The sequence below is a fragment of the Mastacembelus armatus genome, chromosome 3 (assembly GCF_900324485.2).
Source record: "Mastacembelus armatus chromosome 3, fMasArm1.2, whole genome shotgun sequence".
NCBI classification, from domain to species: domain Eukaryota; kingdom Metazoa; phylum Chordata; class Actinopteri; order Synbranchiformes; family Mastacembelidae; genus Mastacembelus; species Mastacembelus armatus.
Genome location: NC_046635.1, coordinates 23,805,755 through 23,821,740, shown reverse-complemented (window position 1 = coordinate 23,821,740; position 15,986 = coordinate 23,805,755). Strand labels below are relative to the sequence as shown.

Here is a 15,986-nt window from a genome sequence, read left to right as displayed (position 1 = left end):
GGTCTATCACAGGGCTGAAACAACCTATGGGCACTTTAGAGTCACCAGTCAAATAACCTGCATGTCTTTGGACTGTGGGAGGAGGCCAGAGTTAGGGAAGAAAACCCACACAGACAAGAAGAACATGCAAACGCCATAGAGAAAGTACCCCAGGGGTTTGAACCTGGAACCTACTTGCTGTGAAGTGACAGTGATAAGCAATGCAACATCATGCCCCCCTAGTACTTTATATATTTATTAACAATTTGTAACAGAAAAACACTAAAAACAAAGCAAAGTGAACAGGCGAGGATCTAACAGGGTCATGGTCCAGGGTGAAAACAGGTTGGCAGGAGATGAGTAGGCTGGAGAGTCACGGCATCAGTCAGCAATCTGGCGAGGAATGAATGCCCGGAAGCTGGCTTTAAACTAAAGTTTGACAGGGTGAAGCCACAAATGAGAAACAGGTGAGCGTGGGCGGAGCCGACCAGGGGCAGATTACAGTAATGGGAATGGAGAAGAAAGGCATGCAGGCAAGAGGGGCTGGGTCTAAAAAGAAACTGGCACTTATCTAATGGAAAGAAGGAAACAAGTCAATGAATATGGAAGTTGCGGATCTTGCCTGACCTTGTAAAGTTAACAATCGAAACACTGAAGTTTAATTTCAGGACGCATTAAAATGACAGATCTGGCACATTTCTTGGTCTAAATGGACAAGCAGACAATACTAAAAATGAGAGTACATGCTTCACACTGACAAAACGAATGAAAGGTAAGAAAAATAGATTGCTGCCATTTGTTGTATTGTGGTGTTTGTGTTTGGCTGCATGTGGTGTGGTTATTTCTCTGGTACTTACCCTGTATGTTCTAGGATAAGTGGCGGATGATGGATGGAATTTGACTTCATCCCAGGCAAACCTTATTTGATGTAGTAAGTGCAAGACTGGCTAGAATTCTGCTCACTATGCTCATGTGGGAGCAACATTAGCCAGATTACAAAATACAAAACTTTGGCACTGATAATAGATTGATGATTTACAAAGTTCCAGTCTAACACTGAACTGCATTTTTTGCCACCAACAGCACTGAATTAACCATTTAGTTTCACTTACGTTTTCATCTTTTCTGTACATTTCTATCCTGTGCCTTTCCTTTTCATACTGCGTGCCAGCTTTATATTTAACCATATGTAAAACAGTTTCAAGAGCACTAGCCTCTACAATGCTACAAGGCCTCTAGCTTCATTCATCTGGATTCTGTACATTCCTAACCTGGTGCTTGATGGCTTTACCAAAGGTAGCAGCTGCAGTCAGTCTTCAACAGATTTACCTTTTACTGGTTACACTGGATCCCTGGAGGTATTTAAACTGTTAAATAGGAATGGATGTAAAGTAAGAGTAAAGCAAATATACTCACACACAAATAGACAACCTTTACATAAATAAACCATATATAAATAATATTATACGTCTGAAACTGGCTTATACAGTGGCAAGTAAAAGTATGTGAGCCCCTTAAAATGAAGTGGTTTTCTGCACTCCAGGTGTGCAAACTGCTGATGCTTTCTGATTAGCTGATTAGCTTTCTTTGATGTAATTAGGCTATGGGTTCACTTTGTTTTTTCCTCCTGCACTGTGAATGTTTATTAGCTGTCTTTATAAAGACAAATCAGAATTGTTTGTGTGTTTCCAGCTTGAGGACATTGTGTTTGTCTGTTGTTGTGACTTAGATGAAGATCAGATGAAATTTCATGGAAAAATTAATGCAGAAAACGTTTCATTCCAAGGGGTTCCCATACTTGTCACTGTACTTACAATAAATCTAAGCAGTTTGTTTTTTCATAACTGAATAAAACACTACAGCTGAAACAAATCATTTCTTACACATGTCAACTTAGGAATGCCTAGTTTAACTACAGCCTCCTTTGGTTATAATTACAATTGTTCGCTTACAAATGCCTCAAATGATTAAATTTCACAAAGACATGCTGTACCTTTGCTACTACCACAAGGATACACTATATTGGTGCCTCGTGTTTATGGTTTTGCACTTCATGACAGGTTCATTCCTTTTACTTTTTGGCACAACATTGGTGAAGGCAATTTTTGTGCATTTCTCCTGAGTTGCTCATCAGATGACCCTTTTGACCTGCATTATTTTGTCAGATTTCTCAACGTTGCTTCAACACAGCAGCTTCACTGATATCATTATGGGCGCTTTGTTTTTTCATGTAGTGCTGATGCATGTCATAACACAACCATTTAAGGGAATTACACATCCGACCTAGATAGGCATGTTTCAGCAGGTTTACTCCTTGTTGTCGCACATAAATCTTAACTGTATTATCAACTATTTCTACCTGTCCCACAGGTATGGTTGCTATACTAAATGCAGGCAATTTGACATGGGCACACACTACCCATATTTTTTTCTTACATTTTTTATGCTAAAATGCACTGACTGTCTGTGAGCTCTGGCAAAACATGGATGGCTATGCATCATTTCTGTGCCTGATAATATCCTGTGTTGTTGCTGACAGAGGGCTGAAGCTGTTGCTGACATACCGATGATGCGCTGCTTCCACTGTGTAGCCTTTATAGACAATATCTGATTCATTTACTACACCTCATTTATATCATAACAAAATTAGCAGTAAACACGACTCACCCAAGTTATCCTTTACTTCCCACGCCTTAAAAAGATGATTGTACACTGGTAATAGTTGTCAGTGTCAGATCCTCAGTTGCATCTGACTTTTGTTTTGTTTTGTTTTTTTTTTTTTTTGGAGCTGATTATTTGTATGGCCTATGGAATTACATAAATAATACATTGTTGTTGTTGTTTTCTTGTTCTGTTTGCAGATCAAAAACCAGTTGTGGTGATCGCACAAAAACCTTTGGTTGCAGAAAATATGTGATTTCTGTTGAAATGTCTCCATTTCTAAAAGGTTCCACTGTTTTGGTTAACCAATGCAAATTTACAGGTTTCACAACATTTGGGGGTTAAATAAGTTTGTCATTTTGTAAACTCATCTTTAACACATTTCATTATGTAATTCTGGCTTTGTAAAAACAAACAAATCAAAAACAGATCTGTATACAGTTGACATTTGAAATTTGTATATACACAAATTTGTTTATTTTCATTCCTTGTGGGGGCGTTAAATTGACTTACAGTCATTTTCCAGAGACTTACTTTAATTTAAATCATAGCCACTTAACCCAACCCTGACCCTAACCTGATCTTAACCTTAAACCACACCATCAACCTAAAATTTAGTGCCTTACAGGAGGAAGGCCCAGTCCTGCCAATGTGAGTCTGTAAACAGGTTTTGGTCTGCACACTCTGAGTAATACCAGACACACACATGCTGAATTCTACTTTATTCCCACCACCACATAATTTACAGTTCTGAATAAACAGACAACACAAGCCAACTTCTTTATTCAGATTGGTAAAAGTTCACATTTGAGGCAGGACTCACTCTTATCTCAAGGACCTTTTGCAGTTCCCTGTTTTGGACCTTCAGCTGTTTTCCCCGCCCACGAGATCAACTATTAACTTTGGGCTAAATCTTTCAAGACAGGACATAAATCGCAATCAGTTTCCACCTTCTGTCTTCTTCTCTGCTGGAGACATGGGGAAAGGCTTCTACATCAGAAAAGAATTGGCCGTAACCTGTGTGGTTGCAGCCGTTGCTGCTGTGGCTGTCATCATAGCCCTGTCTGTGGTTTATGCTCAGGAGAAATCAAAGAATGAAGTGACACTTCCATTCACTGCTGGCCCTGATGCCACCTCCACCTTCTCCCCTACGCCCTCCACCCCAAAGGAACCCTGGATGCACTTCAGACTTCCAGACTCTCTTGCTCCTGTCTCCTACAACGTGACCCTGTGGCCCAGGCTGGAGCCCATTGCAGATAACCTGTACGTCTTCTCTGGACACTCCACTGTGGTCATTAGATGTGTGAGGGAGACGGATCTCATCCTTATCCACTCTAACAAGCTGAACCTCACCACCTTTGAGGGGCACCATGCCAAGTTAAACGGTCTGAACGGAGCTACTGCACCCACCCTGACAAAGACCTGGCTGGAGATTCCAACCCAGTATTTGGTGATCCAGCTCAGCAGCCCACTGTGGGCCGGCAACATGTATGAGCTCTTCACCCAGTTTACTGGCGAGCTGTCCGATGACCTGGGGGGATTCTACAGGAGCGAATACATGGAAGATGGTGTGAAAAAGTATGATGTTATTTTTCATCTTTATTTGAATGTTAATGCAATTGAATTGAATTAGTTTTTAATATTCCAACTGCAGATTTAATGATGGTTTTATTACTGTTATTATGAATAAGTATATTTATAACAGCCAAAAAAAAAAAAGGTATAAAGAATTAATGGACCACATATATGCAGGTGTTCAGTTTAATTCCATGAAATATATAACTACAGACAGAAGGCTGTACACAAATCAACACATAGCGTAATATTTCATATTTTGGCCATTTACAGTCTTAATGTTAAGCTAAGCTAACTGGCTGCAGTTTGTTTATTTATACAGATTTCAGTCCAGGACATAAAGATTTGCTTTACAAAATAATTAAAAATGAAACAAATAAAGTAAAATAAAAAATAAATCAAAATAGAACAAAAAAAATCCCACTTCAAATGAATTTAAAATGCTAACAGTAAAGTGTTCCATTTAAAGCTACTATATGCAGAATTATAAATATTCTGGTGGTTGAAATAAGAAAGGCATGGTGGTAAATAGAAATACATGTTATAATAATAATGTTTTTATACTTTTTGTTACAGAAATAATTTCAGTAATTAACATGTTCACAACCATTTTGCATAGACATAACAGGTCAACAGTGATAAAATATGTAATCGATTTAGGAAGAGTGTGTTCACCAAAACACTTTACAGTCACTTCATTCTAAAATAACTCTTAGAAGAGAGTGAGCACACGTTATATGAGAACATCTAAAAGTGGACGGTTCCTTTGACATTTTGCATCTTGGTGTGGGTTATAATTATTATGGTGCCTGTTGTTTTCAGAGTTATAGCCACGACTCAGATGCAGCCAACAGATGCCAGGAAAGCCTTCCCCTGCTTTGATGAGCCAGCTATGAAAGCTGTCTTCCACATGACTATCATACACGCACACGGGACTGTGGCTCTGTCCAATGCCATGAACTACAGTAAGTTCTTGTTTCAGTGCTAAATTCAGCATTTTGCAATTAACATCATATTACTATCACACTTCTAATACCACAGCTGCAAACATAAAATTCTCTGCTGTATTGGACTATAGGCACAAAATACACTTATTGCTCCTCTTATTTTCATTTATAATAACCCTCTTCGTTCCCACACAGACCCTGTTAACATCACAATGGCAGGCCAGGACTTAATCCAGACCAGCTTTCAACCCACAAAGATTATGTCAACGTACTTGCTGGCTTTTGTAGTGTGTGATTTCACATACATTGGGACGCAACCGGGTGCAGACGTTTTGGTAATTATTAAGTTTTGCAGTTAAAACGGACAGTGGTCTGAGCTGTTTATATTATTTGCAAGTACAGGTCTTCTCTCTGTCTGACCTTCATGTAGAGCAGAATTTTGTTAAAGTGTTGCTATCAAAGCATGAATTAGCTCTGATAATTTAAGATGATTTGAGCCTGGACTTTACTAACCGAACCAGAGAACTTGGGTTGTAAACACTGAAAAGATCTGTGCTCTTACAGGAAACCAGCTGCATAACAGATGGTTTAAAAGTTTAATTAAACTCCAGCTTAAATGACTGGATCATGCAGTGATTTAATTCCAATCCATTTGAAGCCACGCACCATACTTTAACAGTGGGCTATTTAAATTGTACTCTATTGTGACTTACCAGTTGCAGCAACTAGACTAATGTTAAAACCTTTTTGACTTTGACTTGTCTGGTATTTGCTGACCTGCCCTGATGGTTTGAGTGTTTCTCTGCCGCCCCCTTCTGGACTCAGAGCTCAAGCTCAGGATCTGTGGCCCACCAACATATGTTTATTTTAAAAGTGCTCTTTTCTGTCCAGGTCAGGATCTGGGCTCGCAGGAAGGCCATAGAAGAGGGACAGGGAAATTATGCCCTGGAGAAGACTGGACCCATACTGAAGTTCTTTGAGAACTACTACAACTCTTCTTACCCCCTGAAAAAGTCAGGTATGAAGCAGACACCCACTGACTAATTATCTTACATTATTAGCACGACTAACTACTTTAAAGCAACAAATTTGACCTCTCAAATCATTTTTAGACCAAATCGCCATTCCTGACTTCAGTGCTGGAGCTATGGAGAACTGGGGCTTGATCACCTACAGAGAGACTGCCCTCTTATACAATCCTGCCATGTCATCCAATGGAGATAAAGAGTGGGTGGTGACGGTTATCTCCCATGAGCTCGCCCATATGGTATCACTGAAAAACACGCAAACATCAAATCTTTGATAGTTATTGTGTTTAGATTTGAAATGTGTTTGACAACGTGCCAGTGAGACAAAGCTCTGTCCTCTTAGTGGTTTGGGAACTTGGTTACCATGAAGTGGTGGAATGACCTGTGGCTCAATGAAGGGTTTGCCACCTACGTCTCTTATCTTGGAGCCAATTTTGCTGAACCAACATGGAATATGGTGAATTTTGTTTGACTGTTTGTTTTTTATTGAAAATATACTTGCTCTGATGTCCTCTCAGCATTTTATGGTGTGTCTGGTCATGCCACAGTGCAACATACAAACATTTCTTTGTGTATTTTTCAGAAAGAGTTAATAGTTTTAAATGAGATCATTGGTGTGATGGCTGTGGATGCTTTGGCCTCCTCCCACCCCCTCTCATCCAACGAGAAGGATATCATGAGACCAGACCTCATCACTGAACTGTTTGACTCCATCACATACAGCAAGGTGCAATAGAGCAACGCATCACTACAACTTTACCACAATGTATTATTCTGTTCAAGACCCCTAGACATGATTTTGACCTCAGCTAAACAAAATAAAAATTAATTAAAATGTTTTTTTTATTCATAGCTAATCCTTATTAAGGACTGTTGGCACTCTACAGAATTTGATTACTAATGAATCACTGATCTTCATTCATAGATTGCTGTAATTCTGACATTTTGCATATGTCAATTACTGAAAATGCTAATAACCTTCTGTTTTCCATTACAGGGAGCTGCAGTGCTCAGGATGCTCTCAGAGTTTATCACCGAGACCACATTTTCCAGTGGACTCCATGTGAGTAGAAGCCATTAAACTTATCAGCATCACGCAAACTGTTGAAAAATGTGTATGTTTTTTTATTTTGTCAAAGCTTTTTGTTTATACAGTCACTATTGTATTGACTGCCATCTCACTGATTTTGTTCAATGCAAAAGCACAACTAGAGCATGACCACTGCTATTTGTCTGCAGACATATTTAGAGGAGTTTAAGTATAAGAACACAGTCTACACAGACCTCTGGAAGCATCTGCAGATGGTAAGAGCACAGTCACAACTGCTTTCAACAGCTTTTGAAATACCAAAATATTTTTATTGAAAATGAGTAGTGTGCTGTGAAAACATTTCTTTCATAAATATCCCCGGTAGATAGCACAATTAGCCTGAACTCACTGGTTCCTAAGCTAAAAGAATATGCCAACCTTGGAACATATCCAGCAGAATATACACAGCATTAAAAGTGGATATTGTAAGTGAAAATGTGAAAATATTAATTCTCCATCTACAGTAAATACAGGTATCAGTCTTCATGATTAGTGTACTCCACCTTAGCAATGATTATAATAAAGATTGATATAGAAGTATATTAAATGCTATTGTTTCAGTGCATTTAAGGAGTAGTTATGGATCTTTCAGTTACAGAGCAGCAGCAGCAGCTGTAAACACAATCGCCTTCTAACCCTAATAAAACTGTTAGGAATTAGCTGCCTATTTAACATCCATGAGACGACAGAGAACCATTGATATTTATTTGGCAACTACCATTATTCAATAATTGCCATTTGGAGCCACACTAGAATTAATGTGAATGTTCACCGTGACTCAAAGATCATTGCTCACAAATGTGTCAAATATTATTTAGCAAAGAGTGGAAGATATTTCTTCAGTAGGGAGCAGTAAGAAGTTGCTGTATGTTATTACTAATATCTTATTCTTGTTACCAGGCAGTGGATAAGGCTGGCATACCACTGCCCCGGCCTGTGGAGGTTATCATGAACAGATGGATCTTACAGATGGGGTTCCCTGTGGTTACTATCAATACCCAGACTGGAAAAATCACACAGAAACACTTCCTGTTAGACCCAGACTCTGTAGTGGACACACCGTCAGAGTTCAAGTAGGAACCACTTTTTAATGTGAATATGTTGAATATCCTGCATGTAGAATATGTAACAATATCAGACCAAACTCACCTGCTCTTTCTGTATATGGTGTATTTATGCACATGTGCTCCAGTTATGAGTGGTTTGTTCCTGTTACATGGATTAAGAATGGTGGAGCTGAACAGCAGTACTGGCTTCTTGAAAAAGAAGGTACATTTTATTTTAGTTTTGCATTCAGAGCAGTGTAAGCGTGATGAAACACGCTATAAAAAGGTGTCTTATTTTTTTAATCTCCATCCAAACAGCTACAAACGAAGACATGATTCTTAATACCACTGGATGGTTGCTGGCCAACATAGATATGAAAGGTTTCTACAGAGTCAACTATGACTCTGAAAACTGGGAGCGTCTCCTTGCCAAGCTGAGCTCCAGTCATCAGGTACAGCAGCTGCAGCTGGAAATGATACAGTGTTTCTTAATAACTACAGTTATCAATTTCTGAAATCAGTTCCCTGTTCACATTTCAGGCTATTCCAGTGATCAACCGAGCTCAAATCATCGATGACACTTTTAACCTTGCAAAGTGAGATTGTTTATAATTTGTTTATGATGTCACATACTGAAAAACAAAGCTGAACAACTGTATTGCATTTGTCTTTTTCAGGGCAAAGATGGTGAACATAACCCTGGCTCTGAGGACCACCAAGTTCCTCAGTAAAGAAGTTGAATACATGCCATGGCAGATAGCCAGAAACAACTTGGAATACTTCTTCCTCATGTTTGACCGCAGTGAAGTGTATGGGCCCATGCAGGTCAGGTCAACCTTTGCTACTTGATCAATAAATTAATTCAGATGTTGATTCTAAAACACTGACTGAGATAGAAACATTTATGGAGCACCACATGATGTTTAAATCATGGCAAATCTCCCTGTGGAAATCATACAGTATGTAAAACAAACCGCATCCAGAAAATGAATGACGTTTGTCTTTTTTTTTTAACAAACTGTGTATATCGATTCCTCAGGCTTACACAAAGAAACAGGTGACTCCTCTGTTTAACCACTTCAAGGAGATCACTCTCAACTGGACAAAGAACCCTGAAAAACACACTGACCAGTAAGGATGTGAACATGCTGTCTCTTTAAAACCATCTGTTTCTTTTGATAGTGTTACATCTGATGTTAGTCCTACCAGCCCCACAGATCTAAACAAACCTGTATTTGTAGGCACAGATTTAACCTGATACCAGATGATCACCAGATCAGCTGTATTTAACTTGAGCCTACATATCACAGAGCTGAAAGCATTGCTGTAAATATATGGACCCTTTCATTACTGTGAGCATTCTCCTGATCCTTAAATGACCTCTGACCTATTCTGCTCAGGTATAATCAGGTGAATGCAGTCTCCTTGGCCTGCAGTGCTGGAGTGGAAGGCTGTAAGGAACTGACCACTAACTGGTTCAAAGAGTGGATGAAAAACCCTGCTAATAACAAGTATTTCTACAATCTTTCTCTCTTTTCCACACACCCATAAATTTCTTCTGTATCTCCTTTTCTCCTTTCTTTGTCTTCTTTATTATCTCTCTAGAGCATAAAATGGCATCTTTCTCTAAACTTGTTAAATACAGCAGTCGTTTTTGTTTTAATTCCTCGGCCGTCATCACCTTAATTATTTCCCATCTTTATAAAACCTTACAGTATTACTCCCAACCTGAAGTCCACCGTGTACTGCAATGCCATCGCGGCAGGAGGAGTGCAGGAGTGGGACTTTGCATGGTCCATGTTCAAAAATGCAACTGTGGCTTCAGAAGCTGAGAAACTGATGTTTGCTCTGTCCTGCACCAAACAGCCCTGGCTGCTCAACAGGTCAGTAACACTGAGTAATATTTGTTCCATCATTTGACGTTTGTATTTGCTTTTGTGAAGTTAATGAAAGTTAAAGGTAGTGACATTCTTGGCTTTCATCCTCACTGGGCATGTATTTCAGATATCTGAGGTACAGCTTGGATCCAGAGAAGATCCGTAAACAGGATGCCACCTCCACCATAACATATATTGCTAATAACCCCATCGGTCAACCCCTGGCTTGGGACTTTGTCAGAGCCAACTGGGCCCACATATTCAACAAGTGAGTTTTCCCCTTATTCACATAAGTTCGGGACCATCTACAGTAGTTGTGCTCTGTATCTCTAATATGAAAGTTACTTAAGTAAGGTAGTGAGTAAGTGAGTAATATCTCTAATATTAGAGCACTATTGCTTTTTCTTCAGCTATGGTGGTGGATCATTCTCCTTTGGAAGACTAATTGGTGGGGTGACCAAACGTTTCTCCACAGAGTTTGAATACAAGCAGGTACAGTTCGACTCATATTTGGTCCTGTCCTCATGACACCATTTTTTAATTCACATTCACAGTTTGTGAGATTATAATTGAGAACACTGATTCAAATTCTTGTGTCAAGACTATACAGTGGCATGAAATGGAAATACTGCATTAAATTACAAGTAGCTTAAATTTATACATAAGCACAACACTCGCATACTGTAAATGTACTTACATTCTACCAGAAGAAATCACTTAGCACACAGTACATTACATATTCTGCATTCTGTACATCCCAGAATCGAATCCCATTCATTTTCATGCTGTTCCTCTCTAGCTGCTGCAGTTCAAAGAAGACAATGCAGGACAGCTGGGCTCGGCCTCCATGGCTCTTGAGCGGGCACTTGAGAGTACCATGGCCAACATAAACTGGGTGGCCATGAACAAGGAGCCGGTGCTTGAATGGTTCACCAGTGAGGCCTCGTCTCCAGTTTCATAACCAAATACAAATTCCAGTTTTCGGACACTTTTCAACCCTTTAACAGTCTGTTCAACCATTGGTTGGTTGGTTGGGACTTATTTTATTTGTCATTCCTTTTTTTCTTAGTGGGCATGGGTTAATATAAAGTTTAAACAAAGCCTTTTTATAAATAAAAAATATTTGATACCTTAATCTGGGTCTCTATATTAAACATGTTATTTATCACAGGATTGCACTTCCATATTGTAAAACAATTTGAATGGAAACATCTGCAACTAAGCAGAAGGGGACCTTGCAGGGATTTTACACAGGTTGTGAGCACAATTTTACATAACAGCTTCTAACAGCGTGAGGAAAACCAAGTCGATTTGTTTTCTCAATGCTTGACTGAAAATACAATGGTAAATGTCCAGAAGGTTTTGGGCGTTCTGAGCAGAGCAGCTCCAGATGTCTGGACATCATCACACATTACAATGTTGACATAGGCGCCGTGTAAAACATTAGTTCACAGAGTGGGTCAGGAATTTTCAGTCAATATCAGACCACTGACATTAAAGTCTGGGTCATGTAAAACAACAGAAAGTGACAGTACAGTACAGTACAGTACAGTACAGTACAGTACAGTACAGTACAGTACAGTACTGCACTGTACTGTACTGTACTGTACTGTACTGTCAGCACAGTCAGGTCTGAAAATAATCTAGAGCCAGTTTTGGTTGTTTGTTTGTTTTTTTCAGGGTCTCAGCCAGCTGTCATGATTACAGGATACAAGATAGGAAAGGTGCCAATTAACAGGCCCTAGTTCAGCTGCCACCTCTCTCAGCAGGGGTCTTTCCTTAAAGAGTTTAGAGGGGAGGTCTCTCCTGTTTAACACCTCATTGTCAGTGTTTATGTAAGGAAGTGGAGCCAAGCACCAAGTCTGCATGATTTCATCTGAGGAGTTTTTAAAATTTGGGATGACACATACAAATACAAGAACAAGCCCAAGGGTTATTAAGATAAATAATGTTTATTTCATTTGACATCGTGAAAGCTCAATAAATAGGTTCTATGTACAAAAACACACAAAAGGACAGAAATGTATTTTGTTCAACATAACAAAAATGGACAAAATTTTTGTCCATAAAGTTTGTTAGAAGTCCGTAAATTTAGTTAGAAGTCATTGTTGCAATGAAAATAATGGACGGACTGTGATCGGTGTGTCTTAGCACTGTCCAGAGAAGGTAACATTTTGAAGGTGCTGCTGTGGCATCCAGTACTGCTCACTGGGGAAGCAAACTTCATTTGAAACCTGGTAACAGAAAAGAGATTTTAGTTAGGAACATGCCATAAACTGTAACACTCAGGAGAACCATTGTTAGGAAAAGCAGCCTATTGTGAATGTAAATGTTTTTGACATTTATGGCACTTTATGACCATGATGTAAACGTACCTGGGTTGTGTGCTGCAGAGAGGACAGCTGTGCTGTGCTCATGACGTTACAGCTTGATTCCTGTGGACTGTAGCAGGCCGTTGACTGACCCAGGAACTGGTTGAGGGTTGTGGGCTGCACCACAAAGCCCGAGGATCTCCGCTGTTCCAGCACCTCTTCACTGAGGCCCAGCTGAGCTGACAGGTAGGAGATGTAGCGGATAGTGAGGCGCAGTGTCTCAATCTTGGTCAGGGTTTGTCCAGCAGGCGCCACTGAGGGTGGGAGGTATGTTCTGAGGTGATGCAGAGCCTTGGTCAGATCCCTCATCCTCAGCTTCTCCCTCTCGCTGGCTGTCTGGCGCTTCTTCCCCGGGTACCTGGACCGGGATTTCTTTGTGGTGGAGGCTTTTGAAGAGGATCTGGACCCGGGCAGAGTCTGTGTCTCTTGGATAAGATGAGTCGCAGGGCTGTTGAAGATGAAGGACTCCAAGACATCTTGTTCATTTCCAGCCGTCTGGAGGGAGATTGGCGAGAAAGAGAAGGAGTCCACAGAGGAGGTGGGAGACAGGCTGCTGCCTGCGCTGAAATAACCAGGGTCTGAGGCTGGATCATAGGCCACGGGATCATAGGATTTCTCCAGTAAGGACTCGCAGTCAAACAAGAAAGAGTTCTCCTGGAGTTGAAGAGGACAGCTATAGGACATCTCCATGGCTGCTGCTGTAGTTTTAGTTGTAGCTTGTAGTTCAAGGCTCTTCCCTGAGCAGTGAGTTGTCGGTGTGTTGCTGATAAGGCAGTCAAATGATACTGAGGAGGAACAGGGAGGCTGCTCCATATATGTGGTGGGAGGTGTGAGGTTGCACCTCCAGTACCCACCTCTGGTCCTGAGAAGCTCTGGGAGCAGGGCTGACACCTAGGCCAGGGGGTCCCATGGGAAACAGGCCAGCTCCAGAACAAGGTGTGACTTGGTAGCTCACATGGACATCATAAAGTAGACAGATTCACACTATACACTCATGCAGCCTGGGAACATGACCCTGCCCTGACAGGGTTGTACATCAACCTGATGGATCTAATAAGAAATGTATTGGCTGTGACTGAAAGCAGCAAAAATATCTGTGACGAAAACATATCCAGAACAATCCCTACAAAATCACTTGTAGACACACGGATGCTCATGATATCAGTTTTTTACTGAATGGATGATTGAATGAACTAATAAACCAAGTGGAAGAGCTCAGGTTCAACCCCCCTCCCATCATCCATGGGTCATTTTATGAGACACTGAAGCTAAATGCGCATCTCTACAGCTCATTAATGCTGGTCTTTCTTTCTGCCTTAGAAGCTGATTCCCTGCAGTCAGTCCAGTCAGGCTGGAGAAGTGTGCCAGGTCAGCTGTGAGGTGTGAGGAGTTTACACCTCATCCTATTTGGACAGCAGTAGGCCTCATTGGCCTGAGAACCTGGATCTTCATAGAAAGAATGTTGCAGCATCACTAATTATTGTCTACTATGTTTTATATTCTAGTGAGGTCAAAGGAAAAACAATCAGTAGTTTCTTGATTATTCTATATTGGTGGATTGGTGGTATTTTTATAAAACCAATATAAAAGTTTTTACCCCTGGCCTTTCAAATATTGTGTCTGGCTCCCAAAACGTAACGTTTCTCTAAAGTTGTGTATTGAAAATGAACAACAGGTTCATACAAACATACTGTACTGTATATATATATATATATATATATATGTGTGTGTGTGTGTGTGTGTGTGTGTGTGTGTGTGAAATTATAACATAAACACTGATGCTTAATATTCTGTAGGTTTGTGTCCAGATTTGAAAGAAGAGAATGTAAATTTAAGAAACAGCTGATGTTGTTGTGTAAGCAGCAGTAACATTAAGAGCAGAAAAATGGGATCACATTTACTGGATTCTCTGTGATAAGGTTGTGAAGGCAGAGGTTTAGGTGTTGACTGTGGAGCTGAGTCCTGAGCAGCGTTCCCACAAACTCCCGTGTCACATTTGACTCCTGAGGTGAAACTCATGAGTGGGACGTGTGAACCGGTCCCACACAACTTTCCACTAACTCATTTCTGAAATAAATAAATAAATAACAAAAAACAAAACATCTGGGAAATATATCCAAAAAATATATCAAGGAACGGATTCTTTCTAAAACATAGGAAAATGCACATTTCTTGAGATGCTGGTAAAAGTGTTTTGCTGAAGTAGTTATTTTTATTTTTCTTGTGCTGAAAAGTGTGTGAGGTGACACCAGCCAAGGACCAGTCCCCACAGTGACCTTTGGACCTGGATCTGTGGCACAGCATTAGATGAGTCACTGGAAACAACAACCCAACATTTATGCCTGGTATTAATCTGTGTTTTTGGTACATATTATGCTGTGACTTCCCTTATACTGACCTGCTGCTGCTCTGTAGCTGTCAGTCTATCATCTGGCTACAACATCATATTACACCTAATTCAACACTTAAACCTTGTAAAGTTTGAATTTTGTGAAAATCGGATTTGAACTTTGCACTAAAAAATAAAAGAGGAACCTTAATTATTTATTGTTTTACTACTATATATGATGTATCCTATGTCAAATTATCGTCCGTTAACAGTTTCACTTCATGAATTGCCTCCCTGGTTGATAGACAATATCTTCCTCCTCTTAATCCACATTAGCTCTGATGGTGTTTACTCACATGTAATGAGTGAATAATTGGCACAGCAGTGTTAACCCTTTCATCCTAAACCCTTTTAGCCCAGAGAGTTTATTAACTTTACTGTGATGAAAGAACCGAGTGAGTATATTAGAGTTTGTGTTGGGTTTGGTGCTTGCATATCAAATGAACATCATGTATGTGGCAAACTAAACACTTGGACCTGATTCTCCAGCCTGATATGCAGATCCACACTTTTCTTATGAATATTAAAGCCCTCTCTGTTGGCTTTAACAGGTAATTAGTGCTGTAGGTGAGAGAAAGGGGCAAGGAGGAGGCAAGATCTTATATCTTAGTCTAGACTTAGCGGCGCCAAGGAGCTCTATGTGTTTGCTGAGCTCCATTAACAAAGATATACTAAATTATCTAAACTAGATAACCTGTGACAGAGGATGAGAGCTTATCTGCTCACCTTGCACTACTCACGTGCTTCAGACCATAAAAACAGTAATATTGGTAAAATAGCTCTGGAAATGTCTGTGACCACCAGTTAATAATGTTAGAACAATTCACAAAGGATTATTTACAGCTTCTCTCTACTTTAGCTGTGTCATCTATACAGTAGTGCTCATATAATATACAAATTACATTATATAATTGTTATGACTGCAGCCTGTATACAGTTATGCATTTGATTGAAGTTTAGCTTCTGCATACTTTGTCATACATGTTACATTTTATTGACGCAATCTACTTTTGTTTTATTTT

The 15,986-nt window shown here is 39.9% G+C and overlaps 2 protein-coding genes across 3 annotated transcripts; one reads left to right on the top strand and one right to left on the bottom strand.

Annotated features, from left to right (window-relative positions):
• The first annotated feature begins 416 nt into the window (after positions 1–416).
• Positions 417–11,338, top strand: LOC113122578 (aminopeptidase Ey-like). 2 transcript variants are annotated; one of them, XM_026294012.2, is made up of 21 exons: positions 417–751; positions 3,562–4,218; positions 5,038–5,180; positions 5,358–5,497; positions 6,054–6,180; positions 6,275–6,429; positions 6,534–6,647; positions 6,774–6,917; positions 7,188–7,253; positions 7,430–7,495; positions 8,181–8,353; positions 8,473–8,549; positions 8,645–8,778; positions 8,867–8,922; positions 9,004–9,151; positions 9,366–9,457; positions 9,727–9,837; positions 10,042–10,209; positions 10,331–10,471; positions 10,614–10,695; positions 11,003–11,338. In XM_026294012.2, exons 1-21 carry the CDS (start codon positions 723–725, stop codon positions 11,162–11,164), a joined length of 2,985 nt encoding a protein of 994 aa, XP_026149797.1. In that variant the 5' UTR covers positions 417–722; the 3' UTR covers positions 11,165–11,338. The 2 variants fall into 2 exon arrangements, with proteins under 2 accessions (XP_026149797.1, XP_026149798.1); XM_026294013.2 differs by having other exon boundaries at positions 422–751; positions 2,841–4,218.
• Positions 11,339–12,350: 1,012 nt separating this feature from the next.
• mespaa (mesoderm posterior aa) lies at positions 12,351–13,265 on the bottom strand. Its single transcript, XM_026294160.1, has 2 exons — positions 12,579–13,265; positions 12,351–12,437 (listed from the first exon to the last, which is right to left on the bottom strand). The coding sequence occupies exons 1-2, from the start codon at positions 13,263–13,265 to the stop codon at positions 12,351–12,353; spliced, it is 774 nt and encodes a 257-aa protein (XP_026149945.1).
• Between the last annotated feature and the right edge of the window lie 2,721 nt (positions 13,266–15,986).